The sequence below is a fragment of the Montipora capricornis genome, chromosome 9 (genome assembly GCF_036669925.1).
Source record: "Montipora capricornis isolate CH-2021 chromosome 9, ASM3666992v2, whole genome shotgun sequence".
Taxonomy (NCBI): Eukaryota; Metazoa; Cnidaria; class Anthozoa; order Scleractinia; family Acroporidae; genus Montipora; species Montipora capricornis.
Window position 1 is genome coordinate 31,374,773 of NC_090891.1, and position 27,476 is coordinate 31,402,248.

The 27,476-nt window shown below is 37.7% G+C and overlaps 1 protein-coding gene across 3 annotated transcripts in view; it reads left to right on the plus strand.

Annotated features, from left to right (window-relative positions):
* The window catches only part of LOC138015317 (nuclear pore complex protein Nup98-Nup96-like), a 37,694-nt gene that overhangs the window by 720 nt on the left and 9,498 nt on the right, over positions 1-27,476 (plus strand). Inside the window, exons 2-27 of one of the 3 annotated variants that reach the window (XM_068862306.1) lie at positions 281-325; positions 1,198-1,377; positions 2,183-2,323; positions 3,497-3,610; positions 4,499-4,545; positions 4,650-4,757; positions 4,967-5,144; positions 6,395-6,588; positions 7,426-7,557; positions 8,742-8,772; positions 11,008-11,271; positions 11,735-11,795; positions 13,812-13,935; positions 14,548-14,628; positions 15,476-15,538; positions 16,112-16,219; positions 16,817-17,205; positions 18,372-18,532; positions 20,613-20,755; positions 20,866-20,979; positions 21,849-21,944; positions 22,911-23,073; positions 23,875-24,243; positions 24,594-25,033; positions 25,617-25,761; positions 27,328-27,429. In XM_068862306.1, coding sequence (XP_068718407.1) covers positions 281-325; positions 1,198-1,377; positions 2,183-2,323; positions 3,497-3,610; positions 4,499-4,545; positions 4,650-4,757; positions 4,967-5,144; positions 6,395-6,588; positions 7,426-7,557; positions 8,742-8,772; positions 11,008-11,271; positions 11,735-11,795; positions 13,812-13,935; positions 14,548-14,628; positions 15,476-15,538; positions 16,112-16,219; positions 16,817-17,205; positions 18,372-18,532; positions 20,613-20,755; positions 20,866-20,979; positions 21,849-21,944; positions 22,911-23,073; positions 23,875-24,243; positions 24,594-25,033; positions 25,617-25,761; positions 27,328-27,429 — 3,993 coding nt within the window. The remainder of the gene's footprint in view (positions 1-280; positions 326-1,197; positions 1,378-2,182; positions 2,324-3,496; positions 3,611-4,498; positions 4,546-4,649; positions 4,758-4,966; positions 5,145-6,394; positions 6,589-7,425; positions 7,558-8,741; positions 8,773-11,007; positions 11,272-11,734; positions 11,796-13,811; positions 13,936-14,547; positions 14,629-15,475; positions 15,539-16,111; positions 16,220-16,816; positions 17,206-18,371; positions 18,533-20,612; positions 20,756-20,865; positions 20,980-21,848; positions 21,945-22,910; positions 23,074-23,874; positions 24,244-24,593; positions 25,034-25,616; positions 25,762-27,327; positions 27,430-27,476) is intronic. The other 2 variants (XM_068862307.1, XM_068862308.1) reach the window with 2 other exon arrangements.

The window sequence follows — 27,476 nt, forward strand, 5'->3', positions numbered from 1 at the left end:
TTCACTAATGTTAAAAAAGGTCCCCTTATTTTTTTGTGATCTGTGAACCAGGGGATGATCATGGTATGACCGAAAGCAAGTCTCTGTATTTTTAAATGGGAGGCCTAAATATTCTTTTCTGTTGGATTTGAAACTAACCATTAATTTTTTAATGTTTTTTCGTTTGGTTTCTGACAGCAAATGATGCAAAGAGATTTGAGATTCTTCAGAGAACTCATGACATCATTCTGCATTTTTAGTTAAAAAGATAGGGCTCGCTAACATGCTAAACTTTTCACAGCTTTTGGAGGTCAGACTACAGGGACTCAGTTTGGTTCTGGTACAGGTTGGTTGTTGTCATTGTGGATTTGATGCAGTCGCATTTAACAATTTTTTGTGATGGTGTACTGTACATCATCCACTCATTCCTGCATGACAGTAACTCTGCATTGCTTGATCACAATTTGTGCTCTTTTCCTTGGACAGATATTGAAATAATAATGATAATAATGCTGGGATCTGCACAAATCCTCAGAAAGTTGCGTAATTCATGAACAGAATAATTCATTTGCGTGACTGATGCTCCAGGTGCATGGTTTGCACCCAGCTGACGTACAAAAAGACACCAGTAAAGACTGTGATAAAAGAGACAATAATAATAGTAATAATAATAATAATGATACTGATAATAATAATAATAATAATGATGATGATGATGATAATGATAATAATAATAATAATAATAATAAGAAGAAGGTGATGAAGTTTATTCAATGACTGTTCAAGGAACAGCGCAGATTATTATTTTAGATAACAAGGCTGAGTCAACTTTAAGAATCCTAGCCTTCTACGTGTACTTATTATTTTTGTGACCCTGGTTCAAATTCAAGATGATTTCATAACTGGATGTCACTTCTGGAATGAAGTTAAATAAAAGATGTAGATTTCAGTTTGCATTTCCTTAAGGATACGTAAACACCATTCTCAAAGGCTACATGTGTGAAAGTGTGAAGTATAGTGACTATTAGTCTGCTATTGGACATTCATTGCACTTATTCGATGAATAAAAAATTAAGTAATAATATAATATAAATATCTTGCCAGCCAGGCTGGTGATTAAGTGTGAAAAATTAGTTGCCAGTGAATAAAATCCAGTCGAGCACCGAGTGTGTACTTGTCTTGGAAAAGGTTTCATTGTCATCTTCCTTTTCTTGGCAGGTCTTGGCACAAGTATATTTGGAAATAAGACTCAGACTAATTTTGGAAGCACTCTTAGCCAGCCGCAGAGTTCAGGTACGACAAGTCTGTTTGGTGGTGGGACAACCACAAATACTGGTGGAAGTTTATTTGGGGGAACAACGTCTGGAAGCCTCTTTGGACAGCAGCAAACAGCACAATGTAAGTTTTAACACTCCTAAGTAAAACAACTTACATTTCCAGATATGGTACGTATGTCCTTTACCCAGCTAAAAAACTCCACTGTATCACAAAGCAGACATAAAAAGATCCTGGACACAATAACAAAACACTTAAGAGTTCAAGACATGCAAACCACCAATGGAATTCCTGTGATTGAAAGAGTTACAGTACCGTGCAAAAGTAAGTTGAAAGTCTCGACTCGATCCTCGCAAGAATCAAGGATCGAGTCGAGAATCGAGACCCGAAATAGACTGTCAACTTACTTTTGTATGGTACTGTAAGACAAGACAATTAAAAGACAATACATTTAATCACCAATGGGGGCTGCTTTAGGAATGAATGGATTAATGCTTGCAGATGCTGACCTTTCAGTCGCATGATACAAATGGCCATCTTCCAGTTGCTCTCCTACCCCATTTTCGATTCCCTGCTTGTCAATGTGCCAGATGGCTGGTGTGGTACCAGGGCTTCTACCAACACATCAAGTTGGCCAGTAAATCTACAGATGAGTCTGCAGAAAACCAAATTTTGAAGAAGCAAGGATCTGAGGGCTACGTCTGAAAGTAGCTGACAGATGTGCACACTGGGTGTGGGGAAATCACTGGCCCCTAGGTCTTGGTGAGAGACAAGGGATGAGGCTCATGAGTGGTTTGAAAGCAGTGTCTACCACTGGAACTGGGCACCCAATGAAAGTCCCTGGACATCCCACGTACAGTGTACCTAATTATAACCTCCAGTTACGATGCAGTTGTTACTGATTTCTGTTTTGTTTAAATACTTTTAGCTACATTTCCAAGTTTTGGAGGTGGATCAAGTGGTTTATTTGGCGGTACAACAAAAAGCACTGCAGGAACAAGTGTTTTCCCAACCCCCGGGCAAACTTCCACTTTTGGATCAGGAACCTCATCTGGATTTGGAACAACTGGTTGGTTTTCGTTTTAGCTAATTTGTACTCTGCCATCCCATTTTACAGTAATAAACCAGAAAAAAAAAACACCAAACAAGGGCTGCTGTTTCTGTCATTGCGCAGGGCTTCTGATATTATGCGATGTTGCGATTTTGTATAATCAACCTAAAATTGCAACAAATCACATAATTCATGGGAAATCACAGAATTTGTCCACAATCGTACAATTTACGGAAGAAAATAGCCGAATCTCGCTTTTTTGTAAGTTCTCCGATAATTTAAACGTCTTCTCAAGGCATTTTAGCTTTCAAAAGGCATCATAATCTGGAATGAACAAACGAACAAACAAACTAGTGTTCTATGCATTGTTTTACGTGTTGTGGGCCTTGTGCTGGTTTTCAGTAGTAAGTGACTGCTAATTGGCAACAATCCATTTCTCTGAATAAACAAATCATAATCGTTTAGATAATTTTATTCTTAAAAGATACAGTATGTGGCATGAACTGCTGGATTGTTGCTTGCAGTATGGGTTATTGACCAAATGTGAGGACAAGATAACTGATATATTGGCTAAGTTCTTTTTTTGTGTGGTTATGGACTGAGACGATGTCAAGGTCCATAAACATACAGAAAAAGAACATAACCAATATCCAGCCATCTTGACTGAACAAGCTTGGTCAATAAAGGGTTTATTGTATCAGATAAAACACCAAAAAATGATCTCCACTTCACTTCACTTCTTTGATCTTGCGGGACAAAGCGAGAAAGATAGTTCCATCTTGCCCGCTCAGGTAGCCAACCACAGTGCGGGATGTTGTTCATCTTGCCCGCTCACAGAGCTAGTCATATAATTAGTACTTTCTTTTACTTGAAACAAATAGCTTCATGGATAAGTTTGTTGTTAAAGTGTTGCCGCTTCTTCGCAGGAAAAAAATCGCACCTTCCTGTATACATTTTGGCGAAAGACGGCAAGAAAGTCAATTGGCGAAAATGCATTCGCATAATGAGCCTTATAATAGACCTTTCTTGCCACATAATGAGACTTGAAAACCAACTTGAACTTGAACTTGAACTTGAAATTGAACTTGTCAACTTTCATTGATTGGTATACTGTATGACCTCCTTAAATTGGTAGCCTAATGTGTTACCAACTACGCCAATGTTCGTACTGTGTTCTTGAATTTATTTTAGGCTCTAGTTTGTTTGGTGGCAGTGCAAACACCGGTGGCAGTCTTTTTGGATCAGCTCAACCAACTTCGAGTTCATCTTTGTTTGGAACGACAAGCACTTCTTCAGGGTTTCAAGGTACATGTATGTGAAAGCAGTGGTGCTGGACTTAATAATAATCACTTTGTTGAAGTCTCAGGCTTACAGTGTATATCTAGCCAAGTGCAAAAAAGGAAATTCTCTACTTTTTGTTGAGACTAAAAATCAACTCACATTAATGCAGATCAAACTAATGAGCTTTTAAATTGACTGGCCCCAATTAGTGGAAACAGTGAGTTTTGTTTCTCTGAGATCTATAATGTTCCCCAATGCAAAGCGCGACTCAAAAGTAGAAATGACAGCAGAAAAGACAATTCTTGATGTGGGCTGGCAAACAAATTATGGGGCAGTTTCAAGGTGCAAAACCTCCTTCAATATTGGAAAATGTATTTGAATTTGGGAGTTACATGTTTAACATTACTGATGTTTTTTAATCCACTGACTCCTCAACAGCCCTTCAGTGACGGCAAAATTATTAGGCAGAGAAAAATCTGAATGGGAGAACTAATTATAAGTGATATTCACTGGACAATTCAAGCAATTGTCACTTTATACATCTAGACACCTTAAAAAAATAGGCTTCATCCCTGCCTTAAAAGTACTTTATTATAATTGAATGCACCTACATGTACCATCGCAGATTGTAAATATGGCAAATACGCATATTAATTATTGATGGCATCAATCTGCAAAAATATGCAGATTTCTTTGATAATGTCTGCTTTAAATTACAATGCTTAAAAAAATCAAAAGTAAAAGCCACACCTTGTCCTCCCTTAACCGCGGTGTAAATCAAGTGGAAAAAATATAGGTGAATCCTCGGCTTTCAGCTCCTATAGATGAGATTTTGCCTCAGTCAAAGTGGAGATTGAATCCGCGGTTTCACCTAGTCAGAACCACAGCAAATGTTAGTTAGTTTTGTTGCAGGATTGACATCTGGCATTGGGAATACAGGAACATCTGTAAAGTTTACTGTAAGTAGACTTGGATTTTAGTCTGCTCAAATAGTTCCCTTGTGATCTAAAGAACCTTATTTTCGTTGTGACACTTTTGATCTTTGGTGTTTTCTTGCATGCAGGTTGTGACTGGAAATGACTCTGTGGTGAAAAATGGTGCCCAACAAACCATTAGTATCAGACATCAGTGCATTACTGTTATGCCGACATATTCGGGCAAGAGTTTAGAGGTAATTAATTTTAACACAGGCAACTCTACAATCCTCCTTCTCCTCCACCTTATTGTCACTGTCATATTATTGTCCTTATCATCAATCATATTTATTCTCTTTGGGACCTGTAGAGTACATGTTCATGTAGGTTCATGTGTCCTTAATTACTGTGCATAATTAGTCATTATTCCTATTAAATTTGATTTAACCTCAATAACCTAAAATAGGAGCTGAGAATTGAAGATTACGAGGCTGGTCGTAAAAGTGGAGCTACTGGTACAACTGCCTTTACTGGTCTGTCCAATGCTACAAGCTCTTCTGCTGGGAGTCTCTTTGGAAACACATCAACTGGTTTTGGGACAACAGCCTTTGGACAGAAATCAACGGCTGGATTTGGTGGAACTGGTATTTGAAGTTGCATGTGTACTGTACAATAAATATTAGTGTCAACCCCCCCCCCCTCCCAAACCAACCTGGGGCTACTGTATTGTTATTTCAACCTTAACATGTAGGTCTAGGTCCTGAGCCATTTTCCAAGCAATAGTTCTTGCTATTCCTGTGGCCAGTACTGTATGAACTGTTTCACTTTTACACAATGACAGTTGACTGAAAGTTGTTTCATTTTAACAAAATGACCTGTGCAACTTGTTTCCATGTAAGGTCATGACATGTATGAGCTCATGACTGAGTTGAGTGAGCCCCTCAGAATGCTAGAAATGCGATGCCAAGATCAAAATTTTCATAGTACCGTAAACACCGGCGTATAAGCCGCACTCACGGATAAGCCGCACCCTGAGTTTAGCAACTCAGATTTTGGAAAAAAAAAAATTGAAAGAAATTAAAATAAATCAAAAGTGGAGTGTTGACAAAGATGTCTTACATGTAAAATGCACTGTTTCTTCAAGTTTCTTGCACGTGTCAACCCACGTATTAACTCACTAACATTTAAAACAGAGAATACTCAAACTCTTACCTATAATTTTGACTCTCTAATAGTATGAAAATCCGACTCGGACATAAATTTGATCTTTCTCTGGCATTTTTAATACTGTATTTTTCATTCCTGTCCATTTCTCATTAGAATTTACATGCAACAACACCTGATCAACGTTTCGCTTCGTTTTAGCTTAGTAACCTGGCATTTCTGTCGAAGTGAGCGCTAGCGGCCATCGTCGACATTGTAAACAACTTTGTGGTGGAATGGAGATTCCCTGCCAAGTGAAGTTCACCTGCTCAAGAAAGGCGATGTTAAATCAGTTAAATGATCTTTTAACGAAGAAGGTTTAATCATTTTGTAAGCTCAAACAGGTCTATACAGACTTAAGAATTTTCCCTAAACTTGTTAATTTATGCAAATTTACGGCATGGTGTCTAGAGGTTCTCGCAGATAAGCCGCATCCCCGATTTGATCCGAAATTTTTGAGCAAAAAGGTGCAGCTTATACGCCGGTGTTTACGGTACTTAGAACTTCTCAAATGTCCAGCAATTTACATAATATTCAAAATTTGTTGACATTACATGTAAGTGTAAAATAATGTTGATTGAATTATGATTAAATCATGAAAACAGTGTAACCTGAGGATTAGGGCTCTTTTAAAGTAAAGGTTCTTGATATATGTAAAAACAATAAAAATTATTTGTTTCAAACATTTCAGGGAGCCTGTTTGGGGGCACATCGACCCCTTCATTATTTGGCCAACAACAGCAGCAGCAAACAACAGGATCCGTGTTTGGTCAGAAGCCGGGGGGATTGTTTGGCACACCAACATCAAGTTCAGCATCATCTGCGTTTGGCACAGGGTTTGGTACAGGAAGTACTTTGTTTGGACAGAGTTCATCTGGTCAAACGGTATTACAATCATCTTGCGTCAACGTTTGTTAATTTATTGTCACATAGGTGGCATGGCTGAGCGGTCAGGGTGCTTGCCAATTGAGGCCTGGAGATCCTTTCCTATTTAAGTTGCTCCTGGTAGTCCCTCGTTCAATTTCAATCTTGGCTGTGCTTAAGTCAATAACCATTGATATGGTTTGTCTCAGGAAGTTGGGATTTTTAAAAGTCACCCTGTTCTGTTATGTCATTAATAATGTTTCATTGACTCTGGAAATGCATTTTGGTCAGTGACAGAAGTACAGGTAATCTTGAATTTACTGTAGTGCTATCCCTTTTTGGTCAAAACTTCACTGAACTTGCCTTCTATTTTGATGATTAATGAGTTACATGTACATGTACATTGTACATGTAGAGAGGACCACATGTAACCATGACAGTAATACAGACTTCAAGGAAAGGTTTCAAATGAATAGTAACAATTATTGATTTTGTTTGTCCTGCGAGGGAAGTAAACTGTTTTATGACTTGATTTGTTTTTACACTTGATCCTGTCAAATGATTCTGATTGACATGGTGGCTTTCTTGAATGTCAGGACATGTAGACTTGTTAAAGGTGTTTTGTGCAAGTTGTAAGAATTACCTGATTCTCATCCTCATGCAGTCAGCCAAATTAATAAGTTCAACTGACACCTTATGTTGGGTAAACAGATTAGATAATTTTTCCTGAACTTGCAAATTAAATGTGGGCTTACAGCTGTAAACACAGGTGATTTAAAAATTAGTAATACTGAAAATGTGTAGAATAATTATACTGGGCAATTGCATTTAAGTTGTTGGATTTTTTTCTTTTTGCAGGCTAGTCTTTTTGGTACAACAACAACTTCTGCTCCTGCTAGTTTGTTTGGTACTCAAACCACAGGCTTTGGTCAGACTCAAACAGGTACAGGATTGTTTGGACAAACTGGGTTTGGACAGACACAACAACAGGTTAGTCTGTAACAATGCTAGTGATTAATGATAACTCAAGCATATTAAGGCGTGACCCTAAGCCTAATTTGCATAAAATCGCCTTGATTTGCCGCAACTCTTTCCAACCTGGCAGGACAATATATCTCGACAACCTTAACCCATTCACCCCTAAACTGGCCTAAACCGGCCATACTTAGTATTTTACTCTGTCTAACGCCACACGATTTAACTTGTCAATGGGGAACCCCCAGGAGTCAGTGGGTTACCGGTAATTAACATTGGTCGTGTTAAGTTTAGGTAATTTTGGTCACATGATTAGCTGGAAGTGTTTCCTTTTTGCGATAGAAAACTGGAAATGGGCTGCTCAGATGACAATTCCTTATTATAATAGTAAACATCAAATTTGTTACTTGCGATATTGTATGGTTATCATCTAGAAAAAGCTGTGCAGAATAATTTACTGCAATGCACGGCTGAAAAGTTATTGTAGGAAACAGGTCATGTGACTTTAATATTGCCTTAAATAGATATTATTTTTTTCTGTTCAGGACATAGATCTATATTATATAACTCTTTGGGAGAGTCAACAATAATACAAAGTCATAGTTGAATCATTCCACTGTAATATTGAACATCATTGGCCCATTTGAGAATCCAGGTTTCTAGATAAATCATTGTGACATCATGAAACATGTGACCAAGTCAACAATGCGTTAAGTACGTAAAGGCTGCTGAATGATTTTGTAAGAATTCATTGGTTCTGTTCTGGTGCTTTAGCTGCGATCCATGCATGTACATTTGATAGAAACAGTTCTGAACTTTGCGAGGGGTCTTGCTAATCATCTGAGTCATTCCTTAACATGCTTGAGAATATTCGAACTTTGCACTTTGAAAAGGTTTTTGTCAGATGCGTCCAAAAGGGCGATTACAATAACATCCTATCCCGTAATGATTATAATATTGATAATGATCATGATGTTGATAATGAAAATTTATAATAATGATAATAATAATAACAATAATAATAATAACAATAATAATAAGAATAATAGTAATAATAATCGTAATAATAGTAATAATTATTATTATTATTACATTTTCCTCCTTAGTTTGTGATAAAAGGGCCTTGATGGAATGTTATGGAAATAAGAATTATGGTAATTCAGTTTGGCACTAATTAGATATTGTTATGTCTTTTTAAGTCATCCATGTTTGGAACCAAGCCATTTGGAAGTAAGTAGGATTTCTTAATGTTCCTTGGTACTTGATACCCAGTTTTTTGACAGTGAGATGGGTTTTTAGTAGAAAAAATTTGCAAGCAGGGTTAAGAACATAGCCTTGCAGGACAAATTAATATGTTGAGAAACCTAATGGTTCCAACTCCAGCTTGATTCCTATATACAGTGGCTTTTGTTAGTACTCTGCCTGTGGTATGCTTGTAGCTTTGATTTTTTCTCTCAAAAGTGTAATGAATAATTTTGCATTCTTCATGTGGATACATGTGGAGGATACCCAGATGACAGGGGGAAAATTACTGTGGTTGCAGATCTGCAACTTCTCCTAATTCTTTGATTGCACTCATGTGATAAGATGGCCATGTTGGTGCCAAAACAATGGAAAACTGTGACTCAAGGTTTGAATAATAATATATTTAAATTCCCAAGAGACTTTTTCACTGTTGTTCTTTTCACTGACATGGCTGCCGTGATGTCAAGTGCAATCAAAGAATTAATTTCTAGTCGTGACAGGAAAAAATTCAGTCCCAAGTGCAACGTTGTTGGTCACAATCTGGCGCTGTGACTATAATCATGCACTTTGATAATTACCGTAAACGTCCATGTATAAGCTGCATCCTTAGGTAAGCCGCACCCCGAATTTAGAAGCGCACATTTTGGAAAAAAATGTAGTACAATAAAGTTTGAAGTTCCAGTAATGTTCTATTGCTATAAACCATCAAGGACAAACAATCAAGGTTTCACCCATATAAGTTGAAATACGAATGAGTGCTTAGTAGCCAAGCTTTAAACGTGGGGAGGAGTCTGGGCAGGGCCTGGGTATCATGACCCCGTCTATAAAGATGTTTGGAAACCCGCAATAGGCGAAAAAATTCATCCGAACAGGAGCTTGATAATGCAGTCGACAAATTTGCTGAGAAGGTGGTCAAGGACAACGAAACAGTTGGCCATTTACCTCGCGAGTACTCGCGATTGTGGTATTTTATCGCACGTGACGGAAAGATATGCGTGGAAGTGACTGGCCGAAGACGTCACTGCTTACAGCTGTGCGGAAGAATGGAGATTCCTTAATGTAGGACCTTGTAGGTTGGTGTTTACTTGTTCGAATATCACTTGAAAGAACTCTTGGAAAGCAAGATTCGCTGATAAACACTCGAACACACAAACGGCTCCTTTAGGAACCACCACTCATTAAAAAGCCGATGAACAACAGCAACAGTTTCTTTTATGTTTCGTTACTGAGATCTTAAGAAGTTGTATGAATATTAATTAGGTTTTTTAAAACTCCAAACACAGATGTATCCATGGATAAGCAGCACCCTTGATTTATGGCTTCAATTTTGTGAAAAAAAGTGCGGCTTATACATGGACGTTTACGGTATTAATACAATGATTAATGTCACTGTTCCTTGGTATCAACATAATAAGCTTTAAACGCATGACACAAGGCGCAATTAAACAAGACAATAGACGTATTGGCATTTTTTGAGGGGAACACTGCCTTGCAACTGGTTAGCTTATGCGACTTCCGGTTTGCGTGATATAGAACAACCTCACTTATCGACCCCAGCACTACGAGCTGAGTGGTAAACAGCACGTGCTGGATCAGGCAAGAGTATTTGTTAGCGAGCAATGTCCAAAGGCAAATGAGCTAACAAGCTTGGGGGAAGTCGCTGCACAGACTTAACCGCACCTCGCAGGAGTGACCCAATTTTAATGAAGGCAAAGCAGTATATACCCAACTGATCTCCAAAAGGAGGGAGGGGAAAAACTTTTAAAAAATTGCAAACAGCTAGTTGGTTTACTATAGTAGACAAACTGCCAAGTGAACTTTGGACGGCTAACTGAAGCTTTTATAGCGAGACTCTGTCTATTAAAGTAGCCAGTTGTACAGGTTCTACTATGTAGCAGGTAGGCATTACACATGCTCTTTAACAGTTATGAATGAGGCCTTAATGGATTTGGCCAATGCATGTACATGTACATGTACGTTATAATCTGAGATCAAGGAACAAAGTCTTTGTGTCCTCATTTTATTTACAACAAGGCCATTGATTTTATGACCTTGAACGACCGACTACAAAGAACTCGAAGATAACTAACGTGACATGAATAGCCCCTTTTAGTACATGTACGGTCAGGTTCCATTAACCGTATTTTACTGATGGGACAGTAAAATCTCATTTTGGATTTATTGCCAGGAAAGTGTAAAGATATTCTTTCTTGTCTCCAGCAGCCCTTGGCACTGGCTCAACTGGCAGCTTATTTGGACAACAAAATAAAGCTCAAACGGGGTTCAACTTTGGTGGCACCCCCGGAGGCTTGGGTGCAAATGCCTTTGGCACAACCACAAGCACAGCAGGCAGTCTATTTGGTCCAAAGCCGACTGGGTTTGGTCCTGGGACAGTGTTTGGATCTACAACTGGTACAGGCTTATTTGGAAACACAGGGACACTTGGTACAGCCACAGGGATTGGCTCAGGGACACTTGGAACTAGTCAGTGTTTACTTTTTTCTGTCACTACATCTTTGGTTTTATGTGTTGTTACTTAAACATGGACATGCACTAGAAAAAAAGGTGGCTTCACACTCTGCTTTTGTTCGAATTTACTCAAACACAACTGATTATCCACGATGGTGATATTTAACAAACATGTACAGTCTATGTACAGGTGGAACCCCTAAAAGATATTTCCAGTGCGAGAAGGGAAATTGGGGATTTTAAAAAGAAACAACAGATAACATCTTATAACATATTATGGACAAATTGCCATTAGGGCTTTTATGATAGCACAAATAATCACAGAACTCTGTACTCGACCATGGTTACTTGACAAATTAATCATCCACATGTGTGCATGTGCCTAAGGCACCCCACCTTTTTTAGTGCGTCTTTGTGTTTAGGTTTATGGCTAGTCAGGCTACTGAATGTTGTTGGCATTTGCATTTTACATTTTCAGGCACTTTTGGGTCTTTGGGCACTCAACAAACACCTGTCCTTGGAATAAATGCTCTTGGAAGGTAAGGAAACTTTTTCAGAGCACAGCACAGTTGAGGGTTATCCAGGGCAGATACATGTATGCATCACAAAGTGTCCCCTTGCTCTTCACCCCATCTTCAATTTCACTCATTTCCTAGAAGACCTCTGCTCCTCACGTGAAGACAAACAGTTGGATTTATCCCGACACTTTGAAATTCTTTGGCTTAAAGGAACACTTTTGGGTTACATGTAGATAACAAATGTACTGTAATTACCATGCGTTCCTGAACATACTGTACAATGTATGTGGCTTGGTTGAATGACCACGCAAACAACTGCACCCTTTTGTACATGTAAAGTGACTTGTTTTTGTGGTGATCATTAGAGATTCTAGGGAAAAATCCAAGTGCTTCTAACAGGATTCAAAGTTATGACCTCTTGATTACTACATGTAGTTGGGGTGCTCTGCCGCTCAACCAGAGCTGTGGTCATGTCCCGTAGACTGAAAAGACTCAGAGCGTCAAAATTTGGCATTCTGGTACATTGTAACTGTTGCATTGTAGTTCTTATTGAAGCATGCACACCAGCGGCAGTCACAGATTCAACCTCAGACAGGAGTATCTTGATTTTTTCCAAGTCATTACTGAAAGAAAAAACCACTAAAGAATCTTATTGTTCATTTAACCCATTGACAAGTAAAATCGTCTGGTGTTAGACAGAGTAAAATACTACATTATGTTCAGGCAGTGATTAATGGGACATAGTTTTTCAGCCAGTGATTAATGGGGCTACATGTAGCATTTTACATCTCGGTAACTGGAACAACCTTTCTCTTTAGACCCTTAAATAGCTATTGAGGAATTACCAAATTATTCATTAGACTAAGTAATAAATTATCATTTTAGTTTAGTTTGCACTGTCAAAAATTACTATTAATTTTAAGCAATAGAGGATGTTTTCTGTGTTTCCATAGCCTCATCTAAACACGAGGGGGAGTTGGGAGAATTCAAGACAGTTATGCAAATCCAAGACACAGTTGAGGGTTTGCCTAACTGTCAAGAATTCTCCCAACTCCCCCGAGTGTTTAGATGAGGCTATGGAAACATGGAAAAAGTCCTTTATGGCTTTTATAAAAGATTTCTCAAAGATGATTCGATAAATGAAGTGAAATGCTGGGTTTTTTGCTTCTTGATTGAAACAGATTTTCTTGATTCACACTCATAATTATTTCCTACTAGCTAATCAAAACGTGAGTCTGGCATTTACATAACCAATCAAAATTCGTGATGTCACAGCTGTGTTTCCATATGCTTGTCTAAACACAGCTATTGACTAATGAGAGTATGCGTACTATCCTAATTATTTTATAATAAAGTTTGGTGGGCAAAAGGAGAGATAGAAAATATGAATATAGGAAAGGAGTACTGTGAGAGTTGGGTATATTTTCTTTCCTCTTCTTTTCTTTTTCTTTTGTTTTTTAAAATAATACATTCTATATTTTATGCTGTCCCCATAATTTGTGTGATGTACGCGATGTTGTCAGGAAGCCTATAGCTCATAAGCCCCCGGGTTCTATATAGGCTTCCTTGTCATTACCACCTTAAACATTTTTTAGTCTATTGTCTTTAAGTTATTATAAATTTCTAGTGTATTGTGTTTTTTTTTTTAATTTCTTTTCTTTTACAGTATGTGGTTAATGGTAAATAAAAATGAATGAATGAATGAATGAATGTATAACATACATAGTAAGGATCACATGTACAGTGATAAAAGGCAATGGCTACTGGATGACATACAGTTTACATGTACTGTAGCTGAATCTTACAATGTAGCAGAGAACAAAAAAACTATGACATGCAACTTTTAGTTTGGGATAATAATAATATAATTGCTGTTTTAGTGTAATTTTTCAGACAAAATTATACATGTATACTTGTACATGTACAGTGTAAGAGCCTTTCTGGTTTTAGCATTGTAATAATTTATATTACATGTATTTTGATCACACTGTGTAGGAATAAAATTATTTATCTCTTATCTGTATCTTCCATATACAGTAACCAAAATACAGCTGCACTGAATGCCTTGCAGCAACAACAGCAGCAGTTGCTTGAACAGCAGCTACAAATTCTGTCAAACTCTCCATTTGGTGACTCACCATTGTTTAGGAATTCACTTGTAGTAAGTAACTTGTTCTTCCTTTTTATTTCACAATAATTGTTAATTTTTTTTTGCTTCTATGTCATAAATTATGCAAAAAACAAAGTGGTCTGAGATAAATTTAGCCTTAATTTGGTTAGAGAAGTGTTACATCTCTTGGCAACTGGATCAAGGAGGACATCAAACATCCCGTAAACCAATCATACAGTCTTTCATATTATCCAAGAGGTGTAGTAAAATGAATAGTAATAAATTCTTACCACCTCTCTACTGACCATCCTGATGCTAAGTATGTACAATATACATGTAATTTCGCTGACTCAATCAGTGATGGTTCCAGGTAGTGGTCTCATTTAGCAATGCTTCCTTCTTGCAAGAGTTGCCATGGATACATCCTTGTTTTACCAGTGCCTTGCTTTTTGCTCCCACTGCATTTCTGAGGCACAATATCCCAAAGCAAACTTAATTGTGAATTAATTATTATTGATTATAAGCTTAATAATCAAGCTTATAATCAGTAATATATTATGATGAGTATTTTAGGTTTAATTTGAAGGCCATAGAGCATTAAAAAAATATTTGGTGGTGGTTCCATCGACGTCATGATTTTGTTATTCAAATTTCATTTTGTAGGAGAAGGCTAGAGCAGAGAGAGCATCAAGTTCAACTTCCAGCTCACTTCAAAGAGTTTCTACAACACCATCTCATTACAAGGTTAATCAATCACATATTTTTAGGTCTGCTGTACTGCTTCTAGATGTATACCATGCTCAGTTTTCGTGTGACACTGTGGTGGCATGCTGTTTCCCCTAAAGAAAGAGACTACAGGAATTAAACTCTACTTTTTTGCAAATGATTTCTTTTGCTTTGGTTAAGAAACATTATGAAGAAAATGGTGCTGGTCAACTCAGCAAAAACCAATGCTTTCCATAAAACTGGATTGAGTAACCCTATAATTAGTATTGTCTGGTTCAAATGGTGTAATAATTTCAGTTCTAAACACTGCTTTCGAAGGCGTGACTGGTGCAATTGACAACCTGAGTACAAGTTATCGTTACAGTCATGATAAATAATATTAGTATAAATACACAGGTGATTATACAAAATTGCGCGCTCTCATTGGCTCGCTATCTCGGATTATCAGCCGATAATCAACCCGACAGACAAAATGGCTGTCAGTAGTCGTTTGGCCGCGGTAAGTGAAGATGATTTCACGTTAAAATGTTTTTTTTTTCTCTTTTTTTGAAATAATTGCCTGTGTATTTTTACTAAAACAATTATTGTGCTGTTGAAACATAATAGTAATGATCTACATGTACATGTATGCCATCGATAAATTTCCTCTTCAGGACTGCAATCAATTGGGTGATTTACTTTATTAAGTTTTGTGAAATACATGTACCTGGGCCCATACCATTTACATAGTGTGTGCCACAATACACTGAAGTTGTTGTCACAATATTCTTTTCATTGGTGTGATTATATGATTATTCTTATTATTATACAAACATTGGGGAACTTTTTTGTGTGGAAGTGAACATTTTCATTAACTTGTTTGCAGGTTTGTCCCCGCCCTGCTGCCAGAATCAAACCAAGGCCAATAAATAACCACACCATAAATAAGGTTTGTCTTCTTACAATGTGTTATGACAGGCATCTTATTTTGTTACACTGTAGCTGATAATTATATTTCACCACTGGTCAGACTCGTTTTAGTTCTTAAGATCTACGATATTTTGTGTTCTTTGAGTGGAATTACTCAAATATACTGTAAGCCAGGAAACAATCCAAGCAAGCATATTGTACATGTACTTTGACTGATTCAAATTTATTAGTTGGTGTGTTAATTTTGTACTCATGTTTCCTCTTAGGGGGTATTTACATGAGGCTGGGGCAAACTCAGACCAGCATGAGTTTGTATCGGCCTTTATACATTACTTTTTATGCGTTTACATGAGACCTGCCTGACAATGAACTCAGACTGGTCTGACCTCGTCTCAGTTGCTGGACCGAGACGAGGAATTCTCGTACTGGTCAGCCCATACATGTATATTTTGTAGACAAAACATATCATTTCATCCCAAAATCAGGCACCAAGCATTTCGTCCCGGTTTTATGTAAACGGCTACAACAATTTCATACCGCTCTCACATAATACCCCCTTAATTTTCAACTCTTTTGATCCCTTGTTTTTCAGTCCAAACTGTTTGAAGGATTGGAAGAAGATTCAGGTTTGAGTCCAGACACGTTTGTCCCCAGAAAGAACATCAAGAAACTTGTTATCAAAAGCAAGTCAGTCACAGAGGTAATAAGATTCTAAAGATTTTTAGTCTTAATAATTAAAAAGAATACTTAAAGGGTATAACTGAGTGCCCATCATGGCTTGCAGCGCATTCTGAAGTGGACAACTGTGCCACTTAGTACCAGTTGCTTTTAAAATAAATTTCATAAATTTAAGTGCAGAGTGGACATGAAATGAAAGTGGAAAAGATCATTGCTGTGAGATAAGCAACACTTCCTAATCCTGTAACTTTGATGATCTTTTCATTTTAAGAAGTGGTTGTTTTCCTAAGAATTCATGGAAGGAAAATTCTGGCAACCAACCCATGAGCCACAACAAACAACAGAAAACGGACACCAAAACTCTCAAACTGGCATCAATAGTGAAATTGGGTGGAAGGGAAGAGAACAAAATTCTTAATTCTTTTCTTAAATGCTCTAACTATTCCACAAGGAATCTAAGCATGCACAATAATAATATTATTATACAGTTGTAGTGATTCTGCTTTCAACTGACACCACAGTACTCTTTCTTTTTAACTCCTAGTGTTAATTATTGCACTTTATCATGTAGGTAACAAAAGTAGTAAACATAAATAATTATTATGACTTGTCTTTCTAGGAATTACCTGTGTCAGCCATTGACACGACCAGAGTCAAAATACATACCTTGGAGGGAGATGATGATGTTATAGCAACAAGCACTACTCTTCCTCCCTCCCCTCAGTCGTCACACTACACTTCACCAATAATGACCTCCACTGTTTCAAAGAGTGTGGCCTTTAGAGAGGACCTTGAGGGCAGGTCCACTACCAGTGATACTACCAGTCCCATCGGAGTGAGATTCTCCCAAGGTACAGGCACAGAATCCTTGGATACAACCATTGCTGACTTGAATGTTCGGCGCATTAGAGCGGAAGATGATCAGGAAAGCTTGGCGACATCAGATAACACAGAGGATACTTCTTCTGTGAGTGGAACCAGAGAACCTTGTGCTATTGTTTTAAAAAGGTGAGAGGGTGTGGAAAAGTTTGGTATCTCCAAGTCACATTAATGTTTTTTTCTTTGGCTCTTTAAAACTATAGAATTATTCAGGTTTGACATCAACTATCATCAGCAACTTTTCCAATTGGGACCCCTAATTTTCAAGATCTAAAAACTAATTTTTCAGATTGATAGAATTGTTTCTAAAAGTTAATGTCATATTGGTGAGAATTATTTTGCAATTACAGTGGGCGAAAAGGAAACTACTGTAAATGAAGTTCATTAGCTATTGAAACATGACATGCAATGAGCAATGACACGAGTATTAATTTTCAGTTTACTTGAAAAGTTTTTTCTATTTTTTATGTGAAAATCTAATTATCTTCCTATTTTAAACTAACCTTCCTCTGAACATAACCTGCCATCCTGGAAAATTTTTGCCAGGTTACTAAGCTACTGAGATCATTCTATGAAGGGTCTATGAAGTCAAGTGAAACAAACATCGGTTCGCTCTACTATTAAAATGCTTTATTTACAAAGTTATGGATATGACTTTAGTGTACGAGGAATGTCCAGAGGTTTGTATTTAACCCACTTACATTTTATTACTCCAAATTTTCCTGTGATCAATGAAATTCCCAGCCAAGCTCATCAAACACAAAATTTAATACAATCAGAACTTGTTTTGTAAAGTCAGTTTTTATGCAGATTTTTATTGGCAATTGTTATGCTAATTTACCTGATAGTTCTAGTGCTACCAAACCAGCTCTATCTGTATGACTTGATTATAAGTCGAGGGCAATTTTTTGGGCAGAGTTTTTGGTCATAAAGGGTCAACTTATACATGAGTAAATATGATATACAACATTGAGTTGTCTCTTAGAGGCAACAGGGATGGCACAGATGAGAGCACTAGCCTCCCGAGAATATGGGGTTACCATTAGTTGAAACTGTGGATGAATTTGTAGGATGACATCTCTGCTGTGTGCACTTCCCCTCCAATACTTACTAGTTATCAGCATAATTTTTGTTTAAAGGACCTCAAGTTTTTCAGTGTCTTTATGATGTTTCGTGACAACTTATCAAAGGGAAAAAGAGTTGGTCACAAGTAAACGAAAATGTCATTATGATAATTATTGCAAATTTCATTGTTATTTGTGTAATGTAAATAATTAAGGAATTGTTCTCTTTAGGTCTGAATACTATACTATTCCCCCATTGAATGAACTCAATCAGAAGGTCGACAGTAATGGGGATGTGTTCATAGACGACTTCGTTGTTGGCCGGACAGGTTATGGCTGCGTCAAGTTCTATGGCAGAACTAATGTTGCTGGACTGAACTTGGATGAAATTGGTGAGAATCAGACTGAGTACTGCGACATGTATTAGTTGTTGTTAGTGTTATCATAATCATTATTATTATCAGGTGCCAGTTGTTCGAAAGTCGGAAGCTTTTATCCCGAGGATTTTACCATCCCACAGTTTCATTCTGTGGAAAGACTTACCGTATTTACCCGTGTATAAGTCGACCTTTTATGGCCTCAAAAGAAGCTCCAAAAATCGCCCTCGACTTATACACGGGTCAAAGATTTTGAGCCAAGTTCCAGCTAAGTAATTTATTCAAAATTAACATAACAACGTTGTCTTGGGCATAACGAACGCAATGGACAAAAGCCGACGTACATTGTAAAAGACTTCAAAATGAATGACAAAAGACTTCAAAACGAATGTAAGCAATTCCAGTTGAAATAAAAAAGGATTTGTCCAACTCTAAATGTTGAAGATACTCACAAGCACAAATATGAAATAGACACTGGAAATTTTCGTTTTCCAAAGGCGGAAAGCTCTATAAGGCATTTCTGTTTCTTCGAATAAAGCACGATCATTCAACGGCTTAGTAACCTGGCGCAATACCTGGTGTTTGCGTGCAAGCATCGTCACTCGTGTTTGCGTGAAAATGCTGGTTGGTAATGATTGTTTTTAATTCTTTATACAAACCTGGCAGATTTAAATGCTTTTGCAAACTTCGTATTGTTTGGTTAATGAGTTTTGTTTTGTTTGACATTTGAGAAATTGTAAGTCAAGGACCAATTAAACCTTGCACATTTTCGCATCGTTCGCAAGTTATTTTCAAAGATTGACTCCTGCTTCTGTGATGTTGCATTGTGCTTATCCTCTAAAGCCCTTTATCCTTGAACAACGAAACAGGTGAGTTTGAGGATTACATGTTCGATTGTCAGAGAACTTTTTCGAAACTCAAGGACAAAACGCCCGCATATACAACAGCTGCTGAACAACAAAACTATTAAGCGCTTGAGGCCCTGATTTTTTCGTGTATCCACATTTCCAGAAATCGAAGAATACAAGATTAGTGTTCCATGAACATTTAACATAGAAATTTTTGCCATCAAAAATGGGGGGTCGACTTATACACGGGTAAATACGGTAATCACTTTTTATTTTGCTCATGTAACTGTGAATGTACACACTCTAAGCACACGTCGAGTAATTTGTCTGGCGTTAGACAGAATAAAAATAAAGACTCACTCCCAGGAGTGAATTGCCTAATGCGAAGTATGTGTATATGTTATACTCTTGATAGTGAAGTATCCCCTGAACAAAGTTATCTGGCCTTTGAGTTTTGCAAGAAACTGCATTGTTCACTGAAATGTGTACACATCAATTACTTTGAATTTTTACTGGGCTCTTTTCATCATTTTTATCAGTTGTTGTTGTTGACATAGTTAATGAATGGAGATGGTTATGAAACTCGACAAGTCTTTGGTTTCATGCTTTTGTCTGTATTATTGGCCTTGACGGTGCACAAAACACACCTTTTTTTTCAAGAAATTAACCAATCAAATCTTTCGATTAAGTTATGCACACCTAATTTGCGATCCCATGCAAAGCAAAAACAAAAGATTGCATGTCAATGGACCCTTTCCGAGTTCCTGTCAGTCTCGGTTTCGAAGTGAGTCTTGGTGCTCAACTATTGTAAGGGAAATTAGTTTGATTTGCATAAGAATACGCAACTCATTTACATTTGAATGGTTGTTCATCAGGACTTGCTTTGAAACTGAGACATGCAGCAACTCGGAAATGGGCAATTGTGTGAACATTGTTCTCGCTTTTGAAGGTTTTAAGGTTTCATAACCAGTCCCTCGATTAACTATGTTGTTGATAAAAGAGTAACCCTTGTTTTCTCCAACAGGACTTTTGCTAAGATCTTAAGTTGCTGGGTGAATCAAATTTGCAGACAGGGAACCAAGTAGTGAAGAAGCAAGTAACTTGGGGTTCTTTCAGAAAGTAGCCAGGAGTGGTGCTTGTTGTATCTGTGAAAATCCACAGACGATTAGCTCTTAGTGACAGCCCTGTAGCTGCTATTATACAAGTGAAAATTAACACAATGGTTATTTGTATTTCCATTTCTTCAGTGTTTTTCAGACGGCGTGAGATAGAGGTGTACCCTGACTCGTATCCTAACAAGCCTCCAGTTGGCAAGGATTTGAACAAGAAAGCTGAAATTACTCTGGAGAAAGTGTGGCCCAATGACAAGACCTCACACAAGCCAATCACAGTGAGTAATTTGCACAGACTGTTACCCTACTGAATGATTTTTGATTAATAATTATTGCAGGAAAGGTGATGTTGTTAACTTGTTTTTCTTTTCTCTTTAAATTCTCATAGAGCCCTGAAAGACTTCAGCTTCAAGGATGGCAAAAGAGGGTGGAAGCTGCAACAGCAAAACTGGGAGCCACTTTCCTTGATTATGATCCTGATACTGGGAACTGGGTTTTCACTGTAAGTTAGGGATGTGTGCTCCATCTTTTTGCAAATCAAAGTTGTGGTCCTTTACTTTAACAGGTCAGATTGACAGGGATTTCATTGAAAGCAGGTTACCGCTTGTCTACCACCACCTAGTATAGGGCCTCTTACCACTGTCTGTTTAGCCAGTGAGTAAGCTCTCATGTTTGGGTATGCACTGCAGTCACAGCTGCCTATTCCACCATCACCAGCCACTTATGGAAAAGGCTATGGGAGGAGCAAGGGTTGCACAGTCGGTTAGTGCGTGGCCTTGGTGCATAAGGTCCTGAATTCGATCCCCGGATCTGACATCCTTGTTTCGACTTCTTTCCTTTCAGTGTAGCCTAAGTAGCTTTAAATACCCTTAAAACGGAGCACTGATGGAAAGAGGGGGGTAAAATGAGTGCACCGTCAGCTTCCTGGGAGAGTACTCTCTAGAGAGTAAAGGAACTTCCGACGTTAAATAACGTGTACCTTTACCTTTACCTATGGAAACCCCTGGGTTGTGAACAAATTGATTGGCTTGCTATTCAAAACGAAAACAAAAGTCAGTAAACGACAGAAACAATGACTAAGACAAAAGCAGTAAGGCTACAACAATGCCAAAGAATATCCAGCTACACTACTTGATTCTGGTGACACTGTTTGCAATGTTTCAATCCAAAACATGAAGAATGAGGCTCAAAATGAAAATCAGGTTAAAGTAGTTTCACTTTATTTTATTTAATTCTTAATAATATTATTTTGTCACCCTAATTCATAATGTGAATAGCAAGGGCTACAATATTAGGAAAAAACGAGCCTCCAATAGAAATTGAAACTGTATAGAAAACTCATGGCTTAAAGAAATCTTCTTTTGTCTGTAGGTGGAACATTTTACAAGATATGGAATGCATGAATACCTTGAAGATGAGCAGTTAGCAAAGAAGCTGAAACGACCTCCATTGAAGCCAAATTTGCAGGTACATGTTTGGTCATTGCATGATTTCAAAGAAATGCACTGCTCATAAATTTGATATTACCCAGTCGCTTCTAGTCTTGTACTGTATTTTGGGATATTTTCTCAAAGAAAGTGCATTTTTGGCATTGTTAGTGGAGTATACATATAACTTATATCACTTTATGGGAGCAAGACCAACTGTCCTGTTCTTAAAACTATGGAAGAAAAAAGTTCTGCGTTTGTAATGATAGTTTAACTTTCCTTTACTCTCATTAGCTTTGTCTCAAAGTAATAATAATTATTGTTATCATTCAATGTATTTTTTGCTTCCTTTTCATTGGCCGAGAGCCCACCACGTGACCTGCAAATAACTGTCTTCAAATAAGTGTTTTGCTGCAAATAATATTCTGCTCATGCCTTATTGAAACCACGCTCTTGCATGAAAATGGCAGTTCGCAAATAATTGATCTGCTCACCACTGACAAAAATTAATCACAATAATTATCTTGCTCAACCTTGTCCAATAATTATTAATTTCTGTGTTCATAAACTTTGGAAATGTTAAAGAGTCCATACGATAGGACACTTTCAAAAATACCATATTACTCTTTGTTTGCGCTCCAAAATTTTGCATAGGTATGTTGTTCCCAGTTTCTCTTGGGACTTGCAATGGTTCCAAGAGAAAATAATAACAATGCTTATGCAAGATTTTGGAGGGCAAGCAAAGAGTATTGTGGTATTTTTTAAAAGTGGCCTATTGTACATTGTTTCCAACAATCAAGGCATAGCACATTGCTATAAAGTGGTTTAAAATTAAATAACATTAATTTTTAAATGACCCACTTAGAAAACAATGTTATTTGTGAATGTTATATCCCTATGAGTGTTTATCCTAAACAAAAAGCAACGTTGGAACAGTGGAATTTATCTTCATCCAAAAGAAGAAAAAAAAATGCTAAAAATGAACATTTTTTGGTTTTCTTGACAGGATGATGGCAACTCTGTTGAAAAAGAAAAACTCGAAATCCTCAAGCATCTTCAGCAGAAAAAACAGCAATTTGAAGTGTATGAGAAGGAAAAGCAAAAAGCTACTTTGTCCCTGGGAGACCAGGACAGTGACATGGCAGACATTGATCACGAGACTTTTCCTGGTACTTTGAGACTCTCTTCAGCCTTATTGTAAAATAATTATTATGTTTTTAAATCTTTACAAAACATGAGAAAAAAAGGGCTGAGAGTCTCCTGAAGTGCAGTGATAAAGCATTCAAACTTTTACTTTTTAAGGTTGTAGCCTCAGCTCTTCTTCGGGAGCACTGAGTTGTTGGTAAATTTGTCCGAGTACAGCAGAGTCATAATCTAAAAATAAATCTCTTCATTTACTATGCCGGTCAAGGAAGTCACCCTCTACTTTAAGAATAGGTGTCAAAATTTCTTATCTTAACTACATTTTCCACATTTTTGTTTTCAAAGTTTTCAAATAATTGCCCAAGTCGCGAATTTTTGGCAAGCCTTTGTTCAACAATGTGTACAATAAGACGAAATAGTTAAAGCACTTTAATGGAAGCATTAGGTTTGCAAGTATGTGAGTTTTCACATGTGACTTGTACATCAGATTCCACAGAGATGATTACTATAATAAAGTTGTGAGAAAGGTTGTAATAATGTTATTCACATTGGTGAAGTACACTAGTAATAAAGTTCTTTGATGCTGTTGCGGTGTGGTCACTTCGGATGTAAAAAATTGCAGCTACAGCTGTAGTCTTTGTCAAGCAATGACGTATACTGGCTTGATTTATCCACTTCTGGGGGGCGGGGGTCATTCTTCAACCCAATATGTGTCTTCTACAGTGGTAACTGTAACACTGCATTTACAATAAGTTGCATTTGCATTGCAAGGTAATGTCCTGTATTTTCAAAGTTCAACATTATGTTTTTACTGTGAAAACTTTCAGAGGAACTGCTTGAGGAAAGTGCAGAGGGAGCAAGTGATGTTGATGAAGATGAACTTGATAACTCGCCTGCCAGCCATCAACTGGCCTCAGCACTGGGCATGAATGCACAACGTATCCAGGTTATGAAGGCATCGTTCTTTGCAGATCAGTCTCGACCAACTCAATCGCTGCCCTTGCCTAAGGATGCTCCATCTGTTAACAAGTCCTTCATGAGTAGCTCATTCAGTAAAGGAGGTCATGTTAAGAGTTCCATGTATCCTGGTCTTATGCCACTGGGTCCTCTATTGTCTCCCAAGGTGCAGCGCGGTATGGATGAGTCACCTGTCCCAGGGCAGCTTTCACAGTCACTGTTTGGTAGCCCCAAGATAGGTACTCTCCTTTACTTGAAACTAACAATGAACTTCATTAAGACCATATAAGTTGTTTCAGCAATGAAGGCTGCAGCCAGTTGTGAATAAAAAAAATTATTGTACAGATAGCTGTAAAATTAATGGTATCTACACCGCGACTGAAACAATTTTTTTTCTTAGTCTCTGCTATAAATGGCAAGCTTAAACTTAAATGTCAAAAAAAAAAATGCAAAACACTGTTTCGGCACTTTGTTCTTATCAGAACATTCAAATTTGAAACTCTAAAAAGCCATAACGTTACTATGATAAGCACAAAATACTTGTGCAGCAGTGCAAGAGGAGCTGAATCATCCGTTTGTCATCTTATAGGAGTTTATCCTCTGAGACATCCTCTGGTTCGTGAAGTAACCTCCGCAGCTCCTCCCTCTCCAATGCTGCTTCCAAGTGCTATAGGTACTGCAATGGATGTTGGAATAAAAGTAGTTGGAGCCCGCAATCAGTTTGGCTTGGTTCCCAAGGAAGACTCATTAGTCAACCATAAAGAGAACCTTGTAGGTGATGCAGGCTTAATGATGGGTCGTTCCTTTCGTGTTGGCTGGGGACCAGGTTTTCTGTTGGTTCACAGTGGTTTTCCTATGGGAACACAGGAGAAAATATCTGTACCCGAAGATACTACCACTCAAACCACGCTGATGGGAGATTTGCTGTCCCCAAAGACAAAACCCAGAAGCAGTGCTTCAGCATTTAGAGTGACAATAGAGAAGCTCAATGTGGCATCCCATTTCAGTCAGGGAAGAGACATAGTGCTGGTTAGTTTCAAGTCTAGGAACTCGTTATCATTTATAAAAGTAATATGTCTATATTAATTATTTTTACTAAAAAATTAAAGGACACGTTAGCCCAACAAAATGACCTTCTCACAATTGAGTGGCTTCATAACTCAGTTGGTAGAGCAGTGCAACGGCATTGCAGAGGTCGTGGTTTCGAATAATTATTGTTGGAGCCACCAATAAGTGACAATTGCTTGAATTGTCCAGATACTGTGAGTGCGAGGATCGCTTCTCTCTTTTTTCTAGTGGTTTCTTTCTTGTTAAGCTACCAAGTAGAAAAGAGATAATAAGCCTTTGCTTGGGGAGTGGCTAGGTGAAGTGAATAGGCCATGGACCGGTAGATTTAAAAAAATGAAAATAACTTGAAATGCATATTTAAACTGAGTGTTGAAGTTATATTGGCTGTTGCTTTTGTGGTAGAAATGTTGTCAGTGATCACGAGTTAACTGGAGTGGATTTTTGCCATTGTGTTTGAAATTTCTGTGTTGAAGGCGTTGTGACAAATTGAGACTTGGGGACCTTTCAACTTGTCTTAACAAATTACTGAAATTTTGCATTTCAGGCACGCCATCAGTCAGTCCTTGAAACAGAACTATCTCAGTCTGTATTATCTGTTGATGACGGCTTTCCGTTCTTTCAACCATCAACTAATGTTGAAGCATTACATAACCATGCTGAGGTTGCAAGGAAAAACATGGAAACCATTGGTAACTGATAGATGACAGTTTTGCTTAGATGAAATAAAAGAAAAATAAATGTTATTTAATCACTGGTAATAAGATAAGAAACTTAATTTGAGTGTCAAATCTAATAGCAATAACAAACCACTAATTGGGGATTTTGTACACTATCCTACCAAAGAAACTTTCTTACAACATTGAATGCAATTAAGTACAACATAAACTATTACATATATCATCAGTTAACAGGCTACAGAGATCAAATTTACGAATGTTGGACTTGACTTGTGATAGAGACTCAAGATTTCTAATTGATTTTGGGAGTTAAGACCATAATTTAGGGCGTTTGTTTATTTTAGCTTATTTGAGTTTCACCCTCAGTTTGTAAGAAGTGACCTACACCTTCACCTTTATTGAGTTGGTAAAGCCGATGAGACATCACACCAACTACATTACAAATTACATTAACATACATGTACAACATGAATAAAATATTATTTCTAAACTACATATAAATGCAATATGCATAACTGAAAACGTATTTAACTGGGTTAGCTCACAAGAGAGCTCTGTCCTTGTCCGAGAAGACTTGAAAATCTAACCATTTACAGATATGATTCCAAAAGTAGCACCTTCTTCCCAGTAATTTTAATATGTTTGACCACCAAAAGCCTGCATTGCTGTCCAGTGCTCGACCAATTGAGCCAACTGGTTAGCAGTTCTGTTGAACAAGATAGAAAGAGTTTCAATCGAGTGTCGTAAAACCAAAACCAAAGTTATTACTTTGGCCAATCAAAAAGGACGGAGACAATCCGGTAAACCAATCAAAACTCAAAGTAATTACACGTAGCCGACACAAAGCGCGGGAAAATGTGCACGTGCGAGCCACGATTGGTTTTGGTTTCACTTCAGATTGGTTGAAAAAGAGGCGCGAGAACTTTGAACCAATCACCGAGTGAAGTAATGCAAAACCAAAGTAATTCGCTGATTACTTTCGACACTCAATTGAAAACCGCTCTATTGTTATTAAAATAAAGAGTCACGAAGTGTCCCCTTTCTCTTTTCCCAAACTTCAACATCAGTCGTGTCAAAATACAGACATTAAAAGTCAACATGTGTCCCCCAATTGTTGCTCCTCTGCATTTACCCTAAGCTAAAGGTAACGCTAACCTTAACCCTTACCTTATTGTTGGAAGTAAGTAACAAAGGATTAGACTTAAAGGGACACTTTGCGTTGGATGTCAAAATTGGGCTTGCATCTAATCAGTCGCCTTTCTGGACGTAAGTGGTGACATGTTTTAAAATTTGATTATTTCATCGTAGCAGGTCAAAGTTTCCAGAAGTAAGCATTGCATAACTTCACGAAATTCCCTTTGGTTCAGATTCCACACAAGCAGTGAGAACCATGGGATCAAAAAGGCACCATTTGCTATAATTTACATCCGCTATAGTAAAGACTCCGAGCCGGGGAGTGTACATGTAGGTTCCTCTAAGGTTTGAACCATCCATGAGCATCATCTGCTAAGCAGCCTGTGCGATGGGGTAACCAGGTGTTATTTTAACCAGGCGCTATTCATTTCATTTTTGTTTAAGTTTCTGAACCGTTGAGGGGAGATGCTGAACAAACATGTTTGGTTTGGGATCTAATGGTTGCTCTTTGGGGCAGACTGAAGGAAATTCCAGAAGATGAAGAAGGTATGCACCATTTTAAGCGCAATAAATTACTGTTTGAAATGGCAAGT